Genomic DNA, 19,506 nt, shown 5'->3' on the forward strand with positions numbered 1-19,506 from the left:
TGAAAATTTTTTGTCCAAGGGTGCGAGGCCTGCAGGAGAAACAATATCAGTTAGCAGCTCATAAGCGACATGAGGCAAATCTGAAATACAATTATTACAAGGAGACAGTTAGATTTTTTACTCGTGAAAATGTAAATAGCAAGCAATTCAATTCTTGGTGCTCCAAAGAAATGGCATCTCTTCTTGACAAGCCATTGAAAGCTCAACAATTGCGTCAACGTCAATCTCAGCTAAAATCATTATTTCAAGAAGAACAAGATCAGTATGATAAGGAATTATTGGAGTTAAAGTCACATAAAAATCCATCACCAGATTACTCTATTGAAGCTCTGAAGCGAAAATTAAAAGAAAAAAAAGCCGAGCAAAGCTTATATTTACCAAAAGATTGTCGTCGATTTCAATCCAACTTTTATAACACTGGAAATCCTAATCAATCATTATTCAGCAATGAAAAATTCAATTCCGAATTCATTTCTAAAGATTCACATCCGCAGAAGAATGATTCGCCTAAAAGTAATCAATCTCCAATAAATGATATCGAATTTGATCGAAAAACTGTTTCAAGTACAATTGATAATTCTGTGAATGTAAGGACTCATCAAATTACATATCAATCACAACTTTTGGGAACTGGAGTTAAACAGGCGTTATACGACCACTCAAAAGAGAAAATCAATAATAACTCTTCTACAAGATCTTCTTGCAGAAGTCTTGAGGAAACAAATATTCGAAATTCAGATGAATTGACGCCTTTTAGAACTATTCAAAGACCCCAATTTAATGAATCGTTAATTCACTCGCAATGTGAGGCATCAACTCCTTCAAATGAAGTACCAATAAATCAGATTAATACTTCGAAAGAGTGTACCACAAATTCTCAACAAATTTCTGATAGCAATCAAACTACAGATATTTACGTAAATAATTTGAAAGCTAGCGATGAAATTTCAGAATCATGTTTCTCACAAGATGATTCTTCCAATAGTATAAAAAATAAAAACAACCCTTTCGAGAATCCAATAAATATTGCATTGGTGAGAGAAAATCCCAAATACAAAAGACTAACCACACAAATGTTTCATTATTTGGCCAATAAAGATTTACAAGAACAAATTTTGAATTTATCGAAGAGAGAATTTCAAGCTTGCAGAAAGCAATGGTGGTCTCAAGCTATAAGACTCAGAGAGATGAAGAATAAATTGGAGTTAATTAAGGAGCAAAATATCTATAACACTTTACTTTCTCAAATGGACAGTAAAACTAAAAAGATTGAAAGACATAAAATTGCTGAGAGATCAACAATTATCTCTCAGAGAGAGAAAATATGTGAAAGTGCAAACGTTTATGAGTAAGTATATTTAAATTTATAATACATAGTAGCTATTATTTAATTTAAGTTTAAAAAATGAACTTTGTTGAAAACTTGAAATAAATGAGCAGCCGAGTGCAATAACTGACCGCCATTGGATGCGGTTGCTCATTCGGCTTCATTAGTTCATTTGGCCTTCCAAACGATAATTACTTGACTGAATTGTGCTATTTATCGTCGCTTAAAGCGTCAGGCTCCGTGTAAGGGAAATGCCAACGTTTTTGTCAGACGACAAGACAAGAAATTTGTTCAATTTCATTTTTTTGATATTAATCAATACTTCTTCTTACAAAACATTTATGTACTTGAACACCCAGAAAAAAAATTTAATGAAACCAAATGTGTATTTTATTTGAATTGAATAAACGTCGTATATTTGTCTCAAAGCCAACCAGGTTACTTACAAATTTCATTAGCAATAAATAAAATTTTTATTTAAAAAAAAAATAAAACTTATTTAAAAAAAATAAAATTTATTTGAAACAAATAAAAAGTCTATACAGTTGGCTCTGGGTCAAATATATTTTTCTTTGGGTGAAGATCCGAACGTTCAATGCTGCACGAAAAAGCTGGCATAAAAAATAAAATAAAAAAAGCCCTGATAAAAATAATGTATTGAATTGTTTATTCAGTAATACAGAATAGAAAAAAATAGTATGAATTTTCGGAAAAGCAATTTCTAATATGTATTTAAGTGAAGAATGTCAGAATAATCGAAATTTCGTAAAATTAAATTCTAAATAAAACAACAAAAGGATTTAAATATTCTCAAAGAACTTTTTCAAAAATTATTTTTAAAAAATTGACTTAAAGAAGAATTTTTATCAAAATGATGAAAATAATTTTTGAAGAAATTACAGTAGCAAAGTAGCAAATTTTAATTATTATATGAAGAAAGCGATCGACTCGGAGTGATCACATAGTGCGGGCTTTTTCGTTCATTGAACATTCTTTAAATCTTTACTTCAAGTCAACTATTTTTTGATTTAGAAAATATTATATTAATTTGAATCATATGTTTTTTAGTGAAGAAGCGAAAGTCCTTTGGAAACAGTGGATCCTCGAAGATGAGCTTACTGAAAAGTTAGACTCTCTTGAAGAAAGGAATATTTTACTTGCACAGTTAGAAAAGGAATGGCAAATTTTAAATCAAAAGGATAAAAAACGAATTGATGATTTTTATCAAAACGTTATTTTCAAATCGAAAATACAAGATGAATATAATCTTGCTGAGGACTTAAGGTCTGTAGGATCAAAAATTTTAGATACAGAATGTTTTGTAAAATAAATAAATTTATGGAAAATTAGTTAAATGATTTTCATTTTGTCTTTTATTTGTTATTGTACCTATTAAAAAATAAACTTTTTCTTCTTTATTTATATGTAAAGAATTTTTAAGAACCATTAAGAAACTATATGTACACTGAAAAAAAATTTATTTGATTCAAGTAATCGATTAAATATTTAATTGATAATAGTTAATTAATCGATTATTTGAATCAAATAAATTTTTTTTAATGTAGGTATATGTACATTTATCGATTTAACATTTATTAATTTTATATTTTATAATTTTAAGTATATATTGTAAAAGTTTTTCAATTAGAAAACTGATTCAATTATTTATAATTTTTTCCGAGAAGAATTTTTAATTTCAATTTTAAATTAGATACTTGAAATATTCGAACAAAATGTTTACATGCGCAATGGATATCTAAATTGATAATCTTAAAACTTATCGACTGTAGCATAGCTATACTTTTGCGCAGAGAATTAAGATGGCACCACTTTTTGGTTTTGGAATAAAAATAATGGTAATTCAGAGTGTGAATCGACAAAACAAAAAAAAATATGTTTATTTATGTCAGGACAAAAAATTTTAATTTTAGTTTGTTTTTAATTTTAATTTTTATTTATTAAAACTTTCATCGATTAAAATCCTAGTTGACTGTGAATTTAATTCGTCAAAATAAACATTTTGAAATTAAAATTTTCTTATTTTTAATTAAGATCAAATTCAGTTGATCTAAATTTCAATTTATTCAAATTTTAAAGAATACAAATTTATCGCGCTAATTTTAACCATCTCAATTTCAATCAATGTTGTAGTATCAATTATGAATAAAAATCATTTTTAGAAAAAAGTTTCGAAAATAGATTTAATATACATAAATTTCAAAATTCTTCAGATTTACTAAATTCTTTTGAATATTATTTTTAAAAAATATTCTTCACAAGAATTCAATTATTTTCATAAATTTCCATAAAATTCTAAAAAATCAATTCAATTATTTTGAAAACTAAGAAAATTCTTCGCAGAAATTCAATTATGTTTAAAATTTTTTTTAAATTCTCAAAATTTCAATTATCTTTATAAATAATTAAATTGTTCTTCACAATTCAATTATTTTCAATAATTTTAATAAAATTCTACGTAAACATTTAATTATTTTCATAAATAATAACATTCTTCGGAAGGATTCAATTACTTTTATAAATAGTAAAATTCTTTGCAGAAATTCAACTAGTATGATACATTTTAATAAAAATTGAATTAATCAGATTTTCAATTCTAATTATGAACAGACAAGATTTTTTTTAAAAATTGAAAAAATCTCATGTTTAATTCAATTATTTTCCAAATTTTCAATTAAAATTATTTAAATACATTATTTTCAAAAAATTTAAAGAAACTCGTCAAAAGAATTTAATTATTCATAAAAATTTTTAAAGCTTATTTGTAGATTTATTTATGTTCGAAATCAAATAAATTTAAATTTGTCGAGAAAAAACCGGGAAAAATTATAGAAAAAAACTGTAAATTTTGTTGAACGATAATAGTAGACACCCTAGTAATCGTTACTTTTAAAAATTTTTTACTCAATTGTCTAATACTAAATATTTTGAATTTTGTTATTTTAAGGAAGAATCTGATGGACAGTCAAATCAAAAGTTAGTCCAATGTCATAATTTCGTAATCTAAAAGAAAAAGACAAATTAAATTTTCAATTCGTCTCGGTGGAAAGGCGAAAAATTTAATTTTGAATATTTAAAACGATTGAAAGTTGCATTTGAATAAAAATTACAATTTTCTGTCAATAAGAAACATTTGTTAAATTTTAAGTTATGTTAGGTACTTAAATCATTTATTATTAACAAAAAATTATAACTTTTATTCAAATATAACTTAAAAATGTTAAAAATTAAATTCCACGCTTCTACCAAAAGGAATTTAAAATTTAATTTAACTCTTTTTTTTTAAAATACGAAATTATTAATTAAGATTATAATTCTTTTTAAATGAGACATTGATTCTAATGTTTTGCTTAAAAATGGATATTTGTAGATGAGAGAAACTACCCACTTCTGTCATGTCAAGAGCAATGGTTTTTTCCTGATGGACAGATGAGACATTACAGTTTCGGCTCGCAGGAAAAGGAAAAGGAAAAGTGTTGCAACTGTCGGACGTGTGGCGGGCGCATTCGGCGTTCTTCGAACGGGACGTAAGTTAGACCACATTTTTCTTGTTTTTTATTCGATCCCAGCCCCTTTTGTTTTTCTCATTTCCTATATGTGGGGGCTAGAAACGCGTTTAATTAACATAGCTGACATGGTTGCATCCCTCTCGAGTGTGAGGAGCTGAGCTTCAGCGTCAGCGTCAGCCAGTCAGGTTTCACGGACCATTGCGCACCGACAACATATACACACGTGCACAGAATTGGCCTTGTCTTGTTTTCTTTCGTGTTAGTTGTCATGTCATCTCTTTTTCCAAGTATGAAAAATTGTCCTTTTTACTGGCATCTCATTTTCAGGAATATCAATTTCTTAAACATCTCTAATATTACTTTATATTATAAAGGATATTTCTTTATTTAATGTTAAAATCTTAAAATTAGGTTCTTACAAAAATATATGTAATCGAATCAAATTATAGTTTCTATAATCACTCAAAAAACAGTTATCTGGTTAAAGTTGTTACTAGATGGTAACCGATGCGATGGTTAAAAAAATTTCTAAAACTAACAAAAAACTTATGGTTAATAAAGTTATAGGAAATTTTGGTTATAACCAACATTTTCTATAATATTATTAAGCATAAGTTTTTTGTTAGTTTTAGAAATTTTTTGTTCGTCGTCTTTTTGAATCAGCTTTTCTGGTAAGATCAATGAGAATACACTATTTTAAAAAATATCTAACCAGAATTTTTGTATTATGTATAATATAGGAAAATTGGAGACGCATGCGCTTATTCCCGAAATCTTTTTTAACCAAATAGTTATTTGATATAAAACTACTTAACTTAAAATTCACATAATATGCACATTATTTGACATAAATTTCATTGCACACAAAAATCATTTAACATAAATATCATTTGTCATAGAATTCATTAAACAGAAATATTGTGTTACATAAAACTCAGATAAATTAATTCCCATTTGACATAAAAATTATGTAACATAAATTTCTTTTGATATAAAAATCATTTAACATAAATTTCTTTTGACATAAAATTCATTTAACGTAAATTTTATTTGTTATAAAATTCATTTGACATCAATTTCATTTGGCATAAATGTCATTTAACGTAATTGTCATTTGACATAAATATCATTAGACATAAAATTAGCTTGATATAAATTTCATTTGACGTGAATATCATTTAACATAATTATTATTTAACGTAAAATTAAATTTATATAAATTTCATTTAGCATAAATTCCATTTAACATAATTCTCATTTGGCATAAAATTTAGTTGACATAAATTTCATTTGGTATAAATCCCATTTAACATAATTTTCATTTGACATAAAGTTCATTTGACATAAAAGACATTTAACACAATTCTCATTTGTCATAAAAGTCATTCAAAAAAATTCTTATTTGACATAAAAATCATTTTACACAAATTACATTTTAAATAACAATATCGGCGCGAATTTTATAAGTAACCAATTAGATATTATCAACAACATTGTGATTCGCCAATTTTGAAATTCGCGCCTATATTTCCATGTCAAATGATCTTTATGTAAAATAAAATCTACGACAACTGAATTTTATGTCAAATGAGAATTATGTTAAATGGGATTTATACCAAATGAAATTTATGTCAAGTAAATTTTATGTTAAATGGAATTTATGCTAAATGAAATTTATATAAATTTAATTTTACGTTAAATAATAATTATGTTAAATGATATTCACGTCAAATGAAATTTATATCAAGCTAATTTTATGTCTAATGATATTTATGTCAAATGACAATTACGTTAAATGACATTTATGCCAAATGAAATTGATGTCAAATGAATATTATAACAAATAAAATTTGCGTTAAATGAATTTTATGTCAAAAGAAATTTATATTAAGTGGTTTTTGTGTGCAATGAAATTTATGTCAAATAATGTGCATATTATGTGAATTTTAAGTTAAGTAGTTTTATATCAAATACCTATTTGGTCAAAAAAGATTTCGGGAATAAGCATGCGTCTCGGAAAATTTTGGTATGTTTAACCAGAAATTCTGGTTAAATTTATATTTTTAACCAGAAAAAGTAGTAAGGCCCTAAGGGTATATATTTAAAGTTGTATTCTAGTTAGAATAACCAGAATAATAACAATTATATGAAATTAAAATTATTACATTTTTATTTAACAATCACCCTCAAAGAGAATTTATAATTATTAGAAATTCTATTAGGAGAAACTACGTAGGACATAGTTTTGGAAATTTCACCTTCTCCCTCCTCGTATAAGAAATATTATATATATATATATAAATTAGAGCTATTTTTTCTATTGACCGTGAAATATAGCTGGACCCCTCTTCATCCCTTAAAGCCTATTATACGTAGTGTGAATGGCCCCTTAACAGAATTGCAGGTGAATTTCTATACACTTAATTAAGCGAATATTCATTTATAATAGAAATTTGACTTATTTGAATCTAACATGTTACATATAAGTTTATTTCTTTAAAAATTTAAAATAAGATCAGGATTACATTTTTAAAAATAATTTAGTCTTTTGAAAATAATGTATGTCATAACAAGTTTGTGCAGATTATAAGAATTTAAAATACACACAAGTACTATCAACTTTTAATTCAGGGTGGCCGCTGGACGGGAAACCGGGAAATAACAGGGAAATTCTTTTAAACCTGATGGAAAAGCCGGGAAATGACAGTGAATTTTGATCTTGACCGGGATTTTGGAAATTTTTTTTTAAAAACACTAATTTTTGTCAGGGGATTTTATCAAAAGTACTGGAAAAATATTCGATTTCTAGAATTTATAAGAAAATTATGAATTTTGTTGGCCAACGTAACAGACCTGACTTTTATTATTCAAAATTTCATGAAATTGTCTTGTAAGCAAGTGAATTTTAGAAATATTTTAGTTAAAATTTCTATAGAAAATAATTCAATTGAAATTTTGAAAATAATTTTTAATAAGTTGCAGTAGAAATTCTTAAAAATTATTCGATTTTAAAGGATTTGAAATTTGAATTTTCTTTAAATCTTCCTATGCGAACATAATGGATAATAATTAAATATTTATTTCAAAAAATCTATTTAAGTTCCAAATGATTTTAAAATTAAAGATATATTCAAAAAAATGTATTATAAACATAATTATTATTTCGGAGTTTCAATTATTTTTAACCTTTAGAGGTCCGGTAAATTTGCACAAATTTTAGTAGTTTTTTTATTAAGAAAAATTTATAAATGAGAAGTCAATTCGATAAAAAGATTCGTCAAAATAATAATGGTGGCCACCCTGGCCCTCTAAAGGTTAAGAATCAGGGAATTCTTTCAATACTTTTCATGGAATAATTTATTTTCAGAGTTATTCTTTATGACCGGGAAAAATAATTCATGATCGGGAAATGACCGTGAATTTTTTTTATGAAAAAAGTGGCCACACTGAATTTAAACATAATTGAGATTTGACTTCACCAAAATAATAACCTTACAAATTTTATAAATTTCATGAATTTCATGAAAAATTTCATCGATCATACAAAAATCAAGATTTGAGGCTTTCAAAACGAAAGTTTCTAATTGAAAGTTTCAACGGGACATTGCTAAAATTTAGTGTTACATCATTAAAAGATAAAAGAAAAAACTAGGGGAATTTTAGGAAAAACTTTCAAAATAGGGTACGTTTAGGGGCCAAAGTTAAGAAAAGGGGACATTTAGGGAAATAGGGGATCAGATTGTGAAGCCTACACGGGTGTACTTGTTAAAAATTTTGCAATACGGTACATGCGCCAAAAACACATTGTTCACGTATGTTCATGAATTTTCAACCGGGTAGAGTAAACAATAATTAGTAACATATTTAATCAATGTTGCAACTTTAAAAAAAAAATAAGAGAAACAATTTTTTTTGGTTGCAATTACTGTTTTGAAGATTGATTTCTTATCACCTTCGTCTTCTTACCATTTACTATTTTCGTGTCAACATACGTACAACTAAATTGTATGTAAATATTACACATACGCGTAAATTCATATGTGAGAAAGAGAGGCGATGAATGTTTAAATTACAGAGGAAGAGAAATAGGATGTTTTGACTGATAGAGGAAGAGGGATACTGAGAAAAGAGAAGGGATATGTGGAATATCTGTACACAGCGTTTCTGCTTGTTATATGTAGAGAAAAATAATACATAGAGGCACCAGATATATGTGAGTTGTGCCCAGTGCTCATGTATATAGGTACCTATCTATACCAAATGGTAAATGAGAGGATAGACGTTGGTTCCGGACGCCCGCAGCTAGCGGCGGCCCAAAGCTCCGTCTACTGCGGGGCTCTATGTGCGTTAATGTACCGGGTGACTTGGTATTATAACTTACAGTTAGTGGTAGCAGGCTCACGAAACAGTCTCTTACCTTTCAAGTGATAATTTATCAAATTTTGCTTGGAACAAATGTCCCTTGTTCAATTTTAAAAAGAGAATTTGCCACAAATTCAACTTTAGTTTAATAATTGACAGACATATTTATATTAGTAGGTAAAGTAAAAAAGTTGTCGCGAAAATAGATTTTTCGTATAAACTCTTTCTCGACAATTCTCACACTATTGTCACTATAATAATTTAAAATTTAGTTGTCAATGATTTTTTATAGCTTCACGTTTCAAGTATAATATAAGTATAATCATTAATCCTGCTGATCCTGCTGATCCTGCTCTAGGCCTAAGTTAAAATACAGCTGAATTCAAGAAGAGCTTTTTCTTTTTCAAAATTTATTCAAGTTGACGAAAATATTTATTTGATTTAATTGAAACTGAATGCAGGTACTAGTTGCCTAAAAAACATGAAATACAATTGCGGGCCTAATTATTAAGAGTGTTTAAAAATAAAAATTTGTAGCCCTTGAATAACTTGTGTGCGATTTTCTTTGCTCACCCGCTATGTGCCTTGGCGTGCATGTATTGAGGGCTACGACCACAGTGAAAAGGCTACATGCCATATCGGTGTAAGAACGTGGGTCGATGGGATGAGAGAATCGTCGTCCGGAACAGACGTCTACCCACCGAGTTGATAGGTTGTTCGAGTGAGAGAGAAGGGGAGTCCACGAGATAGAATTAGAATGAGATGGAGTCATTACTGTGTTATACACGAGCAGAGTGAGAGAAAGAGGAAATTCAGAAAACTCGTTGGTAAAAGTGAGACAGCCAGATAACGAGTAAAGAGAGTAAGGGAGAAAAAGAGAGACAGAATGAGAGGTGGCTGAGAAAGAAGAGGCTTAGCTCATGCTGAAGGTGCTGTGAAGGAGGAGGAGGAGGAGCGAAGATCGAATGAGAGAACCTAGAGAGCTCGTTTCGTTCGGTTTGCTTTGCCTTGCCTTGCCTTGCCTTGGCTTTTGGTAGTCTACGAAATGAGAAGCACCGGACCAGTAAAAAGAATAAAGGCAAACAGTGAAAAAAGAACTGAAAACATTAAAAAATAAAGTGGTACGGCACATTGAAGAACAAGGTGGTTAGAGAGAAAGAGTGGGCAGGAGGAGGGCTCACGCAGATTGCTCCCGAACAGTCCCACATATGAACACTTATAGTTTATAAATCTTTGAGACCATCACTTTCTTTTCTAATTCCTCTTCTAATCCGAATAGACAACTATAGTTGTCTATTCGTTTACATAAATGTAAATATATTATTATTGTCATTTGATTATAGCAAATAATTTTAATAAATTATAAGAATAGACACATTGTTGAGAACTAACGTACAATAAACTAAAATTACCCAAATACTATTATCAGTTTTTGACACAATGTTTTGATTACCGAATGAGTCAAGTGTAAATCGGATTGAATTCGATGAAAAAATTTAATTGTTTTCTACACGGAAAAAGAACCGCCGTTTTAGCAGTAAAGTGGCGCCGTTATGGTGCAGGAAATTGTCCAGCCAAATAGAACACTATATGCTGTTTTAGCATAAAACATTGCCGTTTTAGCATTGTCATTGTCTAAATCAAAATTTTAGAGATTTAATAAACTGCCGATTTTGACGAAAGTTTAAGGTGAAATGACTATATTAACAATATTTTATGGCCCAAGCAATGGAAGCCAATTATTGAAAATAACATTACTTTTGACCATGTAAGGAAATTTAAGTAAAAATTAATCTTTTTTTTGTGATCGCTGCTTACATATCTGCTATGAAATATAAAAAATTAAAAATGTCGGACCAATTTTTTAAAATAGTTTACATCTGAATGATAAAAATGTAAAATTAAAATAGGGCCACCATATTAGATCCACCATTTTGAATTATTAAAATCTGATTACAGGTTAGCAATCAGCGGTCCCGAAAACTCCTGGATACCAAGTTTTATTTAAATTGGTTTATATGGTCAAAAGTAATGCTTTCATTTGGTTCTATGCGGACAGATTACATTTTATGGGTGCCATATTAGATCCGCCATTTTGAATTTTGGAAATCCGATGCCAGATTCTTAATCAGCGACCCCAAAAACCCCCGAGTAACGAGTTTCAAACCATTTTAATGTGCAGAAGCATGAATATCGACTTTGTTAACTTTAAGAACGTTTTTCTCGAAAATACTTGATTTTGAGCGTTTTCCCTTTTAACTTACCAAGTCGCATATAATTATTCATTGTACGTTATTGTCACATTTTACTTTGACTAATTTTATTATTATTATTTATTGAATATTATTAATAAACATGTTTGTAAATCATGCTAAAACAGCAGCTCTGCCGTACGATGTAAAAAATTAATAGTTATAAGTCACTTCGACGCTAAGGTCTGACCACTTTCACGCATATTGTATTTATAAAATTTACATGAATACACGGCGCTACTAATATGCGCGCTATTAGATAAATGTCTACTTGTTATCAGTTAATACTTAGATCCAAGTAATAAAGCCACAGTTTTCTTGAAAGTATCAAATTGATACAGTTTAGATCAATATTTGTTTTGATCCAAATTTTTAGTATCAATTCGTTGTAAATTGATATTTTTTAAGTTAACAGTGAGTGAAAAGAATTGCCTCTTAGTTTATTAACTTTTTATTCTTTTGCAGTGTAAATGTTAATTATTTTAAGTTTCAAAATGAAAAGCTATGTGAAAGTAAAAATTCAACTTTTCATTTAAAAATTTTTTAAAATAAGTAAGCTCTGTAATATATAAGATTTTATAAAATTTATGACACAGACCATAAAATATTTTCATTTTGAAGCAAAAAAATAAGTTTGGAATATTGTTTCGTTTTGAAAGGTTTTGTCACATCTGGTTTGCATTAGGATGACCAGCTAAGGGTTTTCCTTACTAGAAAGTCTATTTTATGATTTTTTCGATACCCTTTTTTTTCTTATGGATTTATTTAGCTGAAAATTTTGTGAACCATTTACAGATTGAAATAATTTTCCGAAATGTTTAGAAATTTTTTACTTTTTCAAAGAAATTTCTTAAGAAAGGCATTTTGTGCGTCACGTGTGCTCTTAAGTATTTACCGGAGTCAATCGAAAGACCCCAATGAGAAAACTGGTAAAGACTTTGTTTGAGTTCCTATTTTGGAAGTGAAAAAATGTCTTATTCAAGGGGCAGATATAAGAAAAATAATATTTTATTTTTATTAATTTATTAAAACAATTCATTTAAGAATATTAATTGTCTTTAGTATTATAATTGCATCCGCACTTTTTCGATGCAAATTATTTGTATAAATCATATTGGCGTGTCCCTTCTTTAAACGTATATGTCAGACAAAAGTAGAATTATACTTGAGTGTATCCAGATCAAAATATTTCGGGAGTAATTTTTGTGCTCTAATGCTGAGAATGTGTATATTTTTGCGCATATGAGGTCAGGTACCGCGGCAAAGACTCAAAATATTAGAGTGCTTTAAAAATTAGAACTGTACATTTATAGGAATATTATAATAAAAAAATACATTATAATAATCAGCTCCCTATCAGTCTTGTATATCTTATATGTTGAATAAGTTATATGATTTTAAAAATTTTAAATTTACTACAGAATAAATACTAGGTCGCAGGATAGAACCAATTTAGAACCTTTATTTTACCTTTGGTAAACTTCTGGCGATTTCAGGGCCTTAGCGCATCCGCAGCTTGTTTAATGAGGGACTTAAGCGCAGTTTGAGTCAATGAAGGAAATCGTAAAAACCAGAGCAGCGTCATAAAACTCGCTTTTTTTCTTTTGAAAGCATCGATTTCCGTTGTATTGCGTAAGACGGTCTACGGTGTTAAGCATAAAGCTCCAAGTGATATTAATAATCTTTACTTGTCCACGAACAAAGAGGAGACCACCAGCTGAGGCTACATTAAAAAATCGGAAAGTGAAAAAGCTAACATTTTTTTAAAATCTTGAGGAAATTAATGAGATGCGTATTACAAATTTGTACTATACAAGTCAAAAAAAGCGACAAGTATTATTTATTTAGGTTAAACAAATTTATTCCCGGAAAACATGAAGAAAGCTTGAACTCATTAAGTACGTATATTATATTTAACGTATTAAGTATATCTAGATGTAAAAGCTGTTAAGCTTTTTATTGTTTTTCTCAATTTTTTTTCACCAGACAATAATATGGTGTTCATCTAAATTCCGGATGCCTTTATGTGACAAAGGCACACCCGAAAATATATACATTCACATCTAATCTTGAGGTCATCTTGACACTCGTCTCCTCGAATCATTTCTTAGGTTTCATCGGGGAATTCCCTCATCAGGGACCGCACGGTCCAGGTGTTTTCTTGATGATAGATTCCCTTTCACTCATGTCAAGTATATGTTTAATATATTCAAAACAAATAAAAATATACACTTTCTGTCAATTTAGAGGTGCAGTATTAGGATATAATACTATAGATATTATTTGTAGATATGAATGGCAAACTTTTCTTAATATTACTTCTGGTTATGTTTAGTATATAGTTAATCACCTAATCATATAGCACTATAATTAGGACAGCCCATTATATATTTTGCACCCAAATTTTCGAAAAGAAATTCTTGACCTCTTTCACAAGTGGAATATTGTTTCTCTTTTATGAATTTTTCTATTTATTATTATTATTATTTAAGTAAAAGATGTTTCAGTCATCTTATTATAAATATATACTGAAGCCATTAGGCAGAAGAACAGAAGAAATAAACAGAAGAACTGAAACATCTTTTATTTATATAATTTTATGGCTTCCAAAAAATATTGAATTATTATTATTATATATATAGTTAGTGCCCTATTAAAAAATTTTTTTATATATATATTTATTTCAAGTTCAGTTGAAAGTAAAAAGTTGTATTTTCTTTGATATGGTTTGCGCCTTAGGCCAAAAAGTTAGACGCAAACTGACGGACAGGTGACAGAGATGAATGCTGCTCATTTGTCTCACATCGAGACGAGTGCGAGGACTAAGAGCGAAAAAGAAGACTGAATAAGTTAGAGATAAAAAAAAAGGTAGGAAAAGAGGAAGAGCGAAGATAAAAAAGACCAGCTTTTGGGCAGAGGCACCCTGTTGGGAGTGGACTTCCCGCTGGCAGCGGTCAATTTGTTGTACTTTTTTCTTCTTTTCTTTCATTACGCTTCATCCTTTTCCCGAGACTTTCTGATCGGGATTATTCACTTGGACAAATTCGATAACAAAGAGCAGAAATGCAGAGAAGCTAGGTACTTTGCGGAGAAACAAAGCCGCTGTCCAAATCAAGTGTCAATTTTCTGTGATCTAATAAAAAAAATTAATGAATTTCCACAACTGGGTTAAAGAAAGTTTACAATATTCGCATTTTTAGAGCAATGTATATTGGCGAGATAGACTTAATTTGTTTTTTCGTTTTCTTATCTACAAAAAGAAATGAAATCACTTCAATATTTAATTGCTTAATAATGATAAATGTACAGAAAAAACTAAGTCTGAATTTTGCACTTTCTAGACTATCGGATTTAGTTGCTTGGAACTGAATTTTGCAAAATATGGTCAACATTGCAGAAAAATCTCTATAAATGTAAATTGTTATTTACAACACTTCTAAAGTTTGCCTTTGCTTTCACATTTCGCAAATCGTTGTCTTGATAGGGAGGGATTCTTAAGACATATATATGCCACAGTAAGAATTTGCATTTGTTCGTTAATTTTCAATTATATCATTAGATTCGTAACGTCGCAGAAGACAGAGGCTCAGATGTTGCTTTCATCTGTCTATCTGCAAGAGAGTCCGTAGTCCAGCAATGTGCGGGCATCTCGGACCAAAGACTTATGGATATCCATAGCAACCAAGTCAAAGCCATTAATAACTTAGGTGGTAACGCCCACCTTCATTTTATACCTTTTCTTTTAAGTCGAGCGTGCTCGCCGTGGACCATGAGGTATGGAACAGGTATAGATACGCACCGCGGAATATATTGGAATACCTGAGAAATTTAGTGCCTCGCCACTAAATTTCATCTCCGTGACTCTGCAGTGACTGTTATGCAGCACCTGCAAAGGCCAGGGTGAAAATCAAAAGTTTCCAGGGGCGCATATCGAAAGGCTTTTCATCACTTTCGCTTGTTCTCCGTCCATAGAATGACCTCTCGAAAACTTGAGCATCAAAGAATAATACTTACTTTTTTCTTCATTTCTAGATCATTATATTCTAAGAAGGTAAAAATATATCCATTACATAATACCTAATCGTATATAATAGGTGAGTTAAAGCTATATAGTATATATGCATTTTTAACTACCAACTTTAACTACCAACTCTGATATCAATATTTCTTGTCTTTTAAAAATTAACGCGGCTGTGGTTTTCTAATTATATGCGATTGTCTTGAATAGCGCAGAAGTACAAAAGGTGTCACTTCATGGCAGGAGATCTCAGTAGGCGGGGTCACAACATTTATTTTATACGTATAGGCTTTGCAGTGCTCGTAACCCGAATCAATGATTCCGTCAGGTGCAGTAGGGGTCCAAACACCCCGTAGATTCGGATGCGTCACAGTCACACCTTCGTCCATGGAGCTTGATCAAATTTATGTTGATGGGTATAGCTATATATAGTATTTCTACTTGTGTGCTGTGAAGGACATCTGTGGTTTCCATTTCCGCCTCCTGTGAAATTCTCTTATTAAGGTAAATAGCATTTTTTTTCAAAGTTTTATTACAACTCCGAAAAAAAGAATATAACAATTCAGATTGCTAGTTCAATATTGACAATTCTTCTTTCTTACTTGTGTGAAAATGGATTTATACTATTTCTTATTATTTACAAATGAAGGATTAACAATGACTAGAGAGAATTGCACCAACCCTTATTCCAATAGCAAAAAGAATAAAAAGGGCCCATTCTGTAAAATTCTAGAGCTTTTAAGCAGTGATTTAGTTTCGATTAAAAAATGGAGATGAAGCTTTTCTCGCGATTCGCCAAGTTCTGGTTCAGCGGGCGCAGCGCAAAAGTAGCCGCGTTGTCGAGAGAGCCACAGAAGAAGAAGAGGGGCTCAGAGGCCAAACTGATCATCGCATGCATTTAAATTGGTTCATTAAAGCACCATAACCAACCACCCCTCCCAAAGTCCCCGTTCAGCAGCACTCGACCAGCCATTGACTATATACTCTATATATGTTGATGAAAAAGAACACAAAACTTGGACTATACCTTTTGTATGTTTATAAATGCAGTCGCGAAAAATTGGTGCTTCATAAATTCAACTAACATTTAACATGGCACATTTTTAAAGTGTTAAAGTCACGCCTCGGACCAAAATAACATAAACAATATTCAGGATCTACATAGACTAATTAAAGGACATAGTTGAAGAATAGATCTGCGGTGTCAGGTGTGAATTCGTACATTGAATATTTAATGTAGACAAAGTTAATCGCAGTCGTGGAGCGATGATGATGGGACCTTTACGGGGGTTATACTATTCGTTTCAAGTTTACTGAAGACACGCGCGTGACCGGAGTTCTCGCAGTCAGGCTGTCTGTCAAGACAAGCTGAGACAAGCCCCAGTAGTTGCCGTCACGCGGTCGGCCCTGCAATCATCCTACACGGATCCGTCAGCTACCACCTTCCCCCTTTACATCCACGCCCCTCTTGCCCGAGCCGCCTATTCCCCTCCGCATACCTTACCCCAATCCCATTGTAGCAACCCCTGACTATCACCATTCCCTTTCGAGTGACGGCTGTATGTAGGTGCGCACGCGATCCGTGGCACGTGGGAACCCAAAGTGTGCTTCCTATGGGCAAAACATCAACGATCAACCACTACCCGAGGGTAGTCTACGACGACAACATCGACCATCTCCAATCACCCCTGCCCGCTGCCTGCGTGATTACTCAAAACACTAATTTGCTATTTTCCACTCTCTTTCACTTGAATAAATAAGTATCCAAGCTATGAAACGCTTGTTATTCAAACAACTCTTTGCAGCTAGACTTTTCAGTAATAATTAGCCATTGCTAGAAGCAAGTGTTTGAAATTTAAAATAAACTTTATTGCAGGTCGTTCTTTGTAGTGTTTAATCACTCTTTGCCAATGGTCGGAATAGTTATTGATGGAAACTTGAATACGAGTTTGATCTTACATATAGCTTTGGTGGGCGGATTAAGATCAAGTCGCGAGGAGATGAGAAGATGAAAAAGAAGCTAGGCGAATTGAGGGGTCTATGGAGCAGACCCCTGCCGAGCAGTTTTGTACCAGAAGGGGTCCCTGCCCGAAAGGGGAACCCCCGGAGTGATAATTAGGGTTCCGCGAGTGTTTCTGGCCTAGAACGAATCCTTCAAGTTTTGCCGCTGCCCCGAAAACATCGCCAGTCATAGTGTGTACTTCAACCTGACCCATCCCACATCAGCCTCCCACTTAGCTTCATTACGTTGCGATCTTCTTCATCTATTCCACATCAACTTCTTTCAACTCGAGATCAACTTTCCTGCTTTTCTACAAACTGTCATGTGGTCTTCGAGTACGCATACCGATGTCCTAGAAACTGTTATAGGTATAGGTTTAATAACAACCACGAAAACACCATATGTTCTTTCGGACTAATCCTCGGCAGAGTCAAGCACTGACCTTAAACTTATATTCCAGTTATAGTGACGTATGCATGTAGGATAAAAATCTTTTCTAGTTTATTCAATATTTGGCAGTAAATATTATTAATAAATGTTTGCAATTAATACTTGATCATATTTTCTGACCAAAAAGTAAAACCCTTTTTTTAAAATTTATTACGGTTTTTTTTCTAATGTTGAAACGTTGCCGAAAAGGTGTATATGTTTATTATTTTTTGTACGCTATCTGGAACGGTATGTATAGGCGATTAAACTGACTTTAATCATTGATTAACTTTTAATCGGAGTTGGTGAAACTGGCCCTTATATCGCAGTAAATTATCCATAAACTCTACAAGTTAAAATGAAAGAAATCTTTTATCAATCATCGAGGTTGAACTCAGTCGAGTGCGAATAGACCCCGCCTCGCCTCTCGCTATAGCCCAGTGTTTTTGCGACTTTCGAAATATATCAAGTGAGAGATTTGATATTGAGGTATAATGATGTGCACTGTCGATTATTGTCCAGAACAGAACATTTCTATACAGCACCCAACAGGGTACTGGGGTGGTCTAGCAAAATATGAGAAAAGCTAAAAAAAATGTTCAAATTAAGCGCTCCAATGCAACAACTCGCTCGACGCTCGAACATTTTTCGAGCGTTGAACGAGTTGTTGCACATATCAGTAAAATAGTTTATAATCATTATATACTTTAGTAAATATTGAATAGTATTAATAACTTTACTTCAACTTAATTATATATACTAGTGGACTATTTATGCATATATTTTTTTACATAGTACAACATGTAGATGAAAAAATTTTGTGGTTTACCAAAGCCCGCACCACCTGTCTTGTTTTCCTTAAACAACTGTCCATCATCAAGTCTACAACAGTGACTTTTGGTTAATTAAACAGACAGATTCGTTTAATCTATACCAAATTTATTTGTGAAACAAATCATAGTGGTGTGAAAACATCATGTTTATTAATGATCAACCAAAACATGAATTAGCTAAAGTTATAGCTAATTATAATGTTTACTGTATACTTATTACTTTGTAAAAGTAAAACATTTAATCTTTTATTGTATTTAAAAGCCATTTTTCATATTTGAAAGTTTTAATTTGAATATCCATATTTTCTGGTTTAACATTTTCCAGAATTTATCTATAGTTATTCTGCATAGAATCTTTATACTTTTTCAAGTGTCTCCCAATTAGTGAATTGGAGTCCACACAGCATCGAAACTTTTTTAAAAGTTGAAATTACCTTGAGTGCAATGTTGCAAATGACAATAGGCACAATATAAAAAACTTGTTGGAAACAGTAGAGAATCAATAGTATTATACTCTCTAAATCTGAATATTTAACGCATATTTAAAAGTTATAAGTCGCTCCCTCGTGAATGAGTGCATATACACTTATAAGTGAAATTTTCACATATATTCAGATTTAGAGAGTATAATACGCTACAGAACATATAGAAACTTCCATGACAAATTTCTACACAAGATTTATAAAAAATCTTGAGACGCATATTATTTAAACCATATTACTTGAAAAAAACTATACTTATTACTGCGGAGACTCA

General features: G+C 30.8%; 1 protein-coding gene across 5 annotated transcripts in view; it reads left to right on the forward strand.

Moving 5' to 3' along the window:
- LOC122512148 overlaps positions 1-19,506 on the forward strand; it is a 73,090-nt gene that overhangs the window by 8,987 nt on the left and 44,597 nt on the right. For 3 of the 5 annotated variants that reach the window (XM_043627837.1, XM_043627840.1, XM_043627839.1), the window contains exons 2-4: positions 20-1,348; positions 2,396-2,611; positions 4,716-4,872. In XM_043627837.1, the coding sequence (XP_043483772.1) occupies positions 20-1,348; positions 2,396-2,611; positions 4,716-4,719 (1,549 nt within the window). In that variant the 3' untranslated portion in view covers positions 4,720-4,872. Of the gene's footprint in view, positions 1-19; positions 1,349-2,395; positions 2,677-4,715; positions 4,873-19,506 lie in introns of those variants that run through there. The other 2 variants (XM_043627836.1, XM_043627841.1) reach the window with 1 other exon arrangement.

The sequence above is a fragment of the Leptopilina heterotoma genome, unplaced genomic scaffold, assembly GCF_015476425.1.
Source record: "Leptopilina heterotoma isolate Lh14 unplaced genomic scaffold, ASM1547642v1 Lhet_95, whole genome shotgun sequence".
NCBI classification, from domain to species: Eukaryota; Metazoa; Arthropoda; class Insecta; order Hymenoptera; family Figitidae; genus Leptopilina; species Leptopilina heterotoma.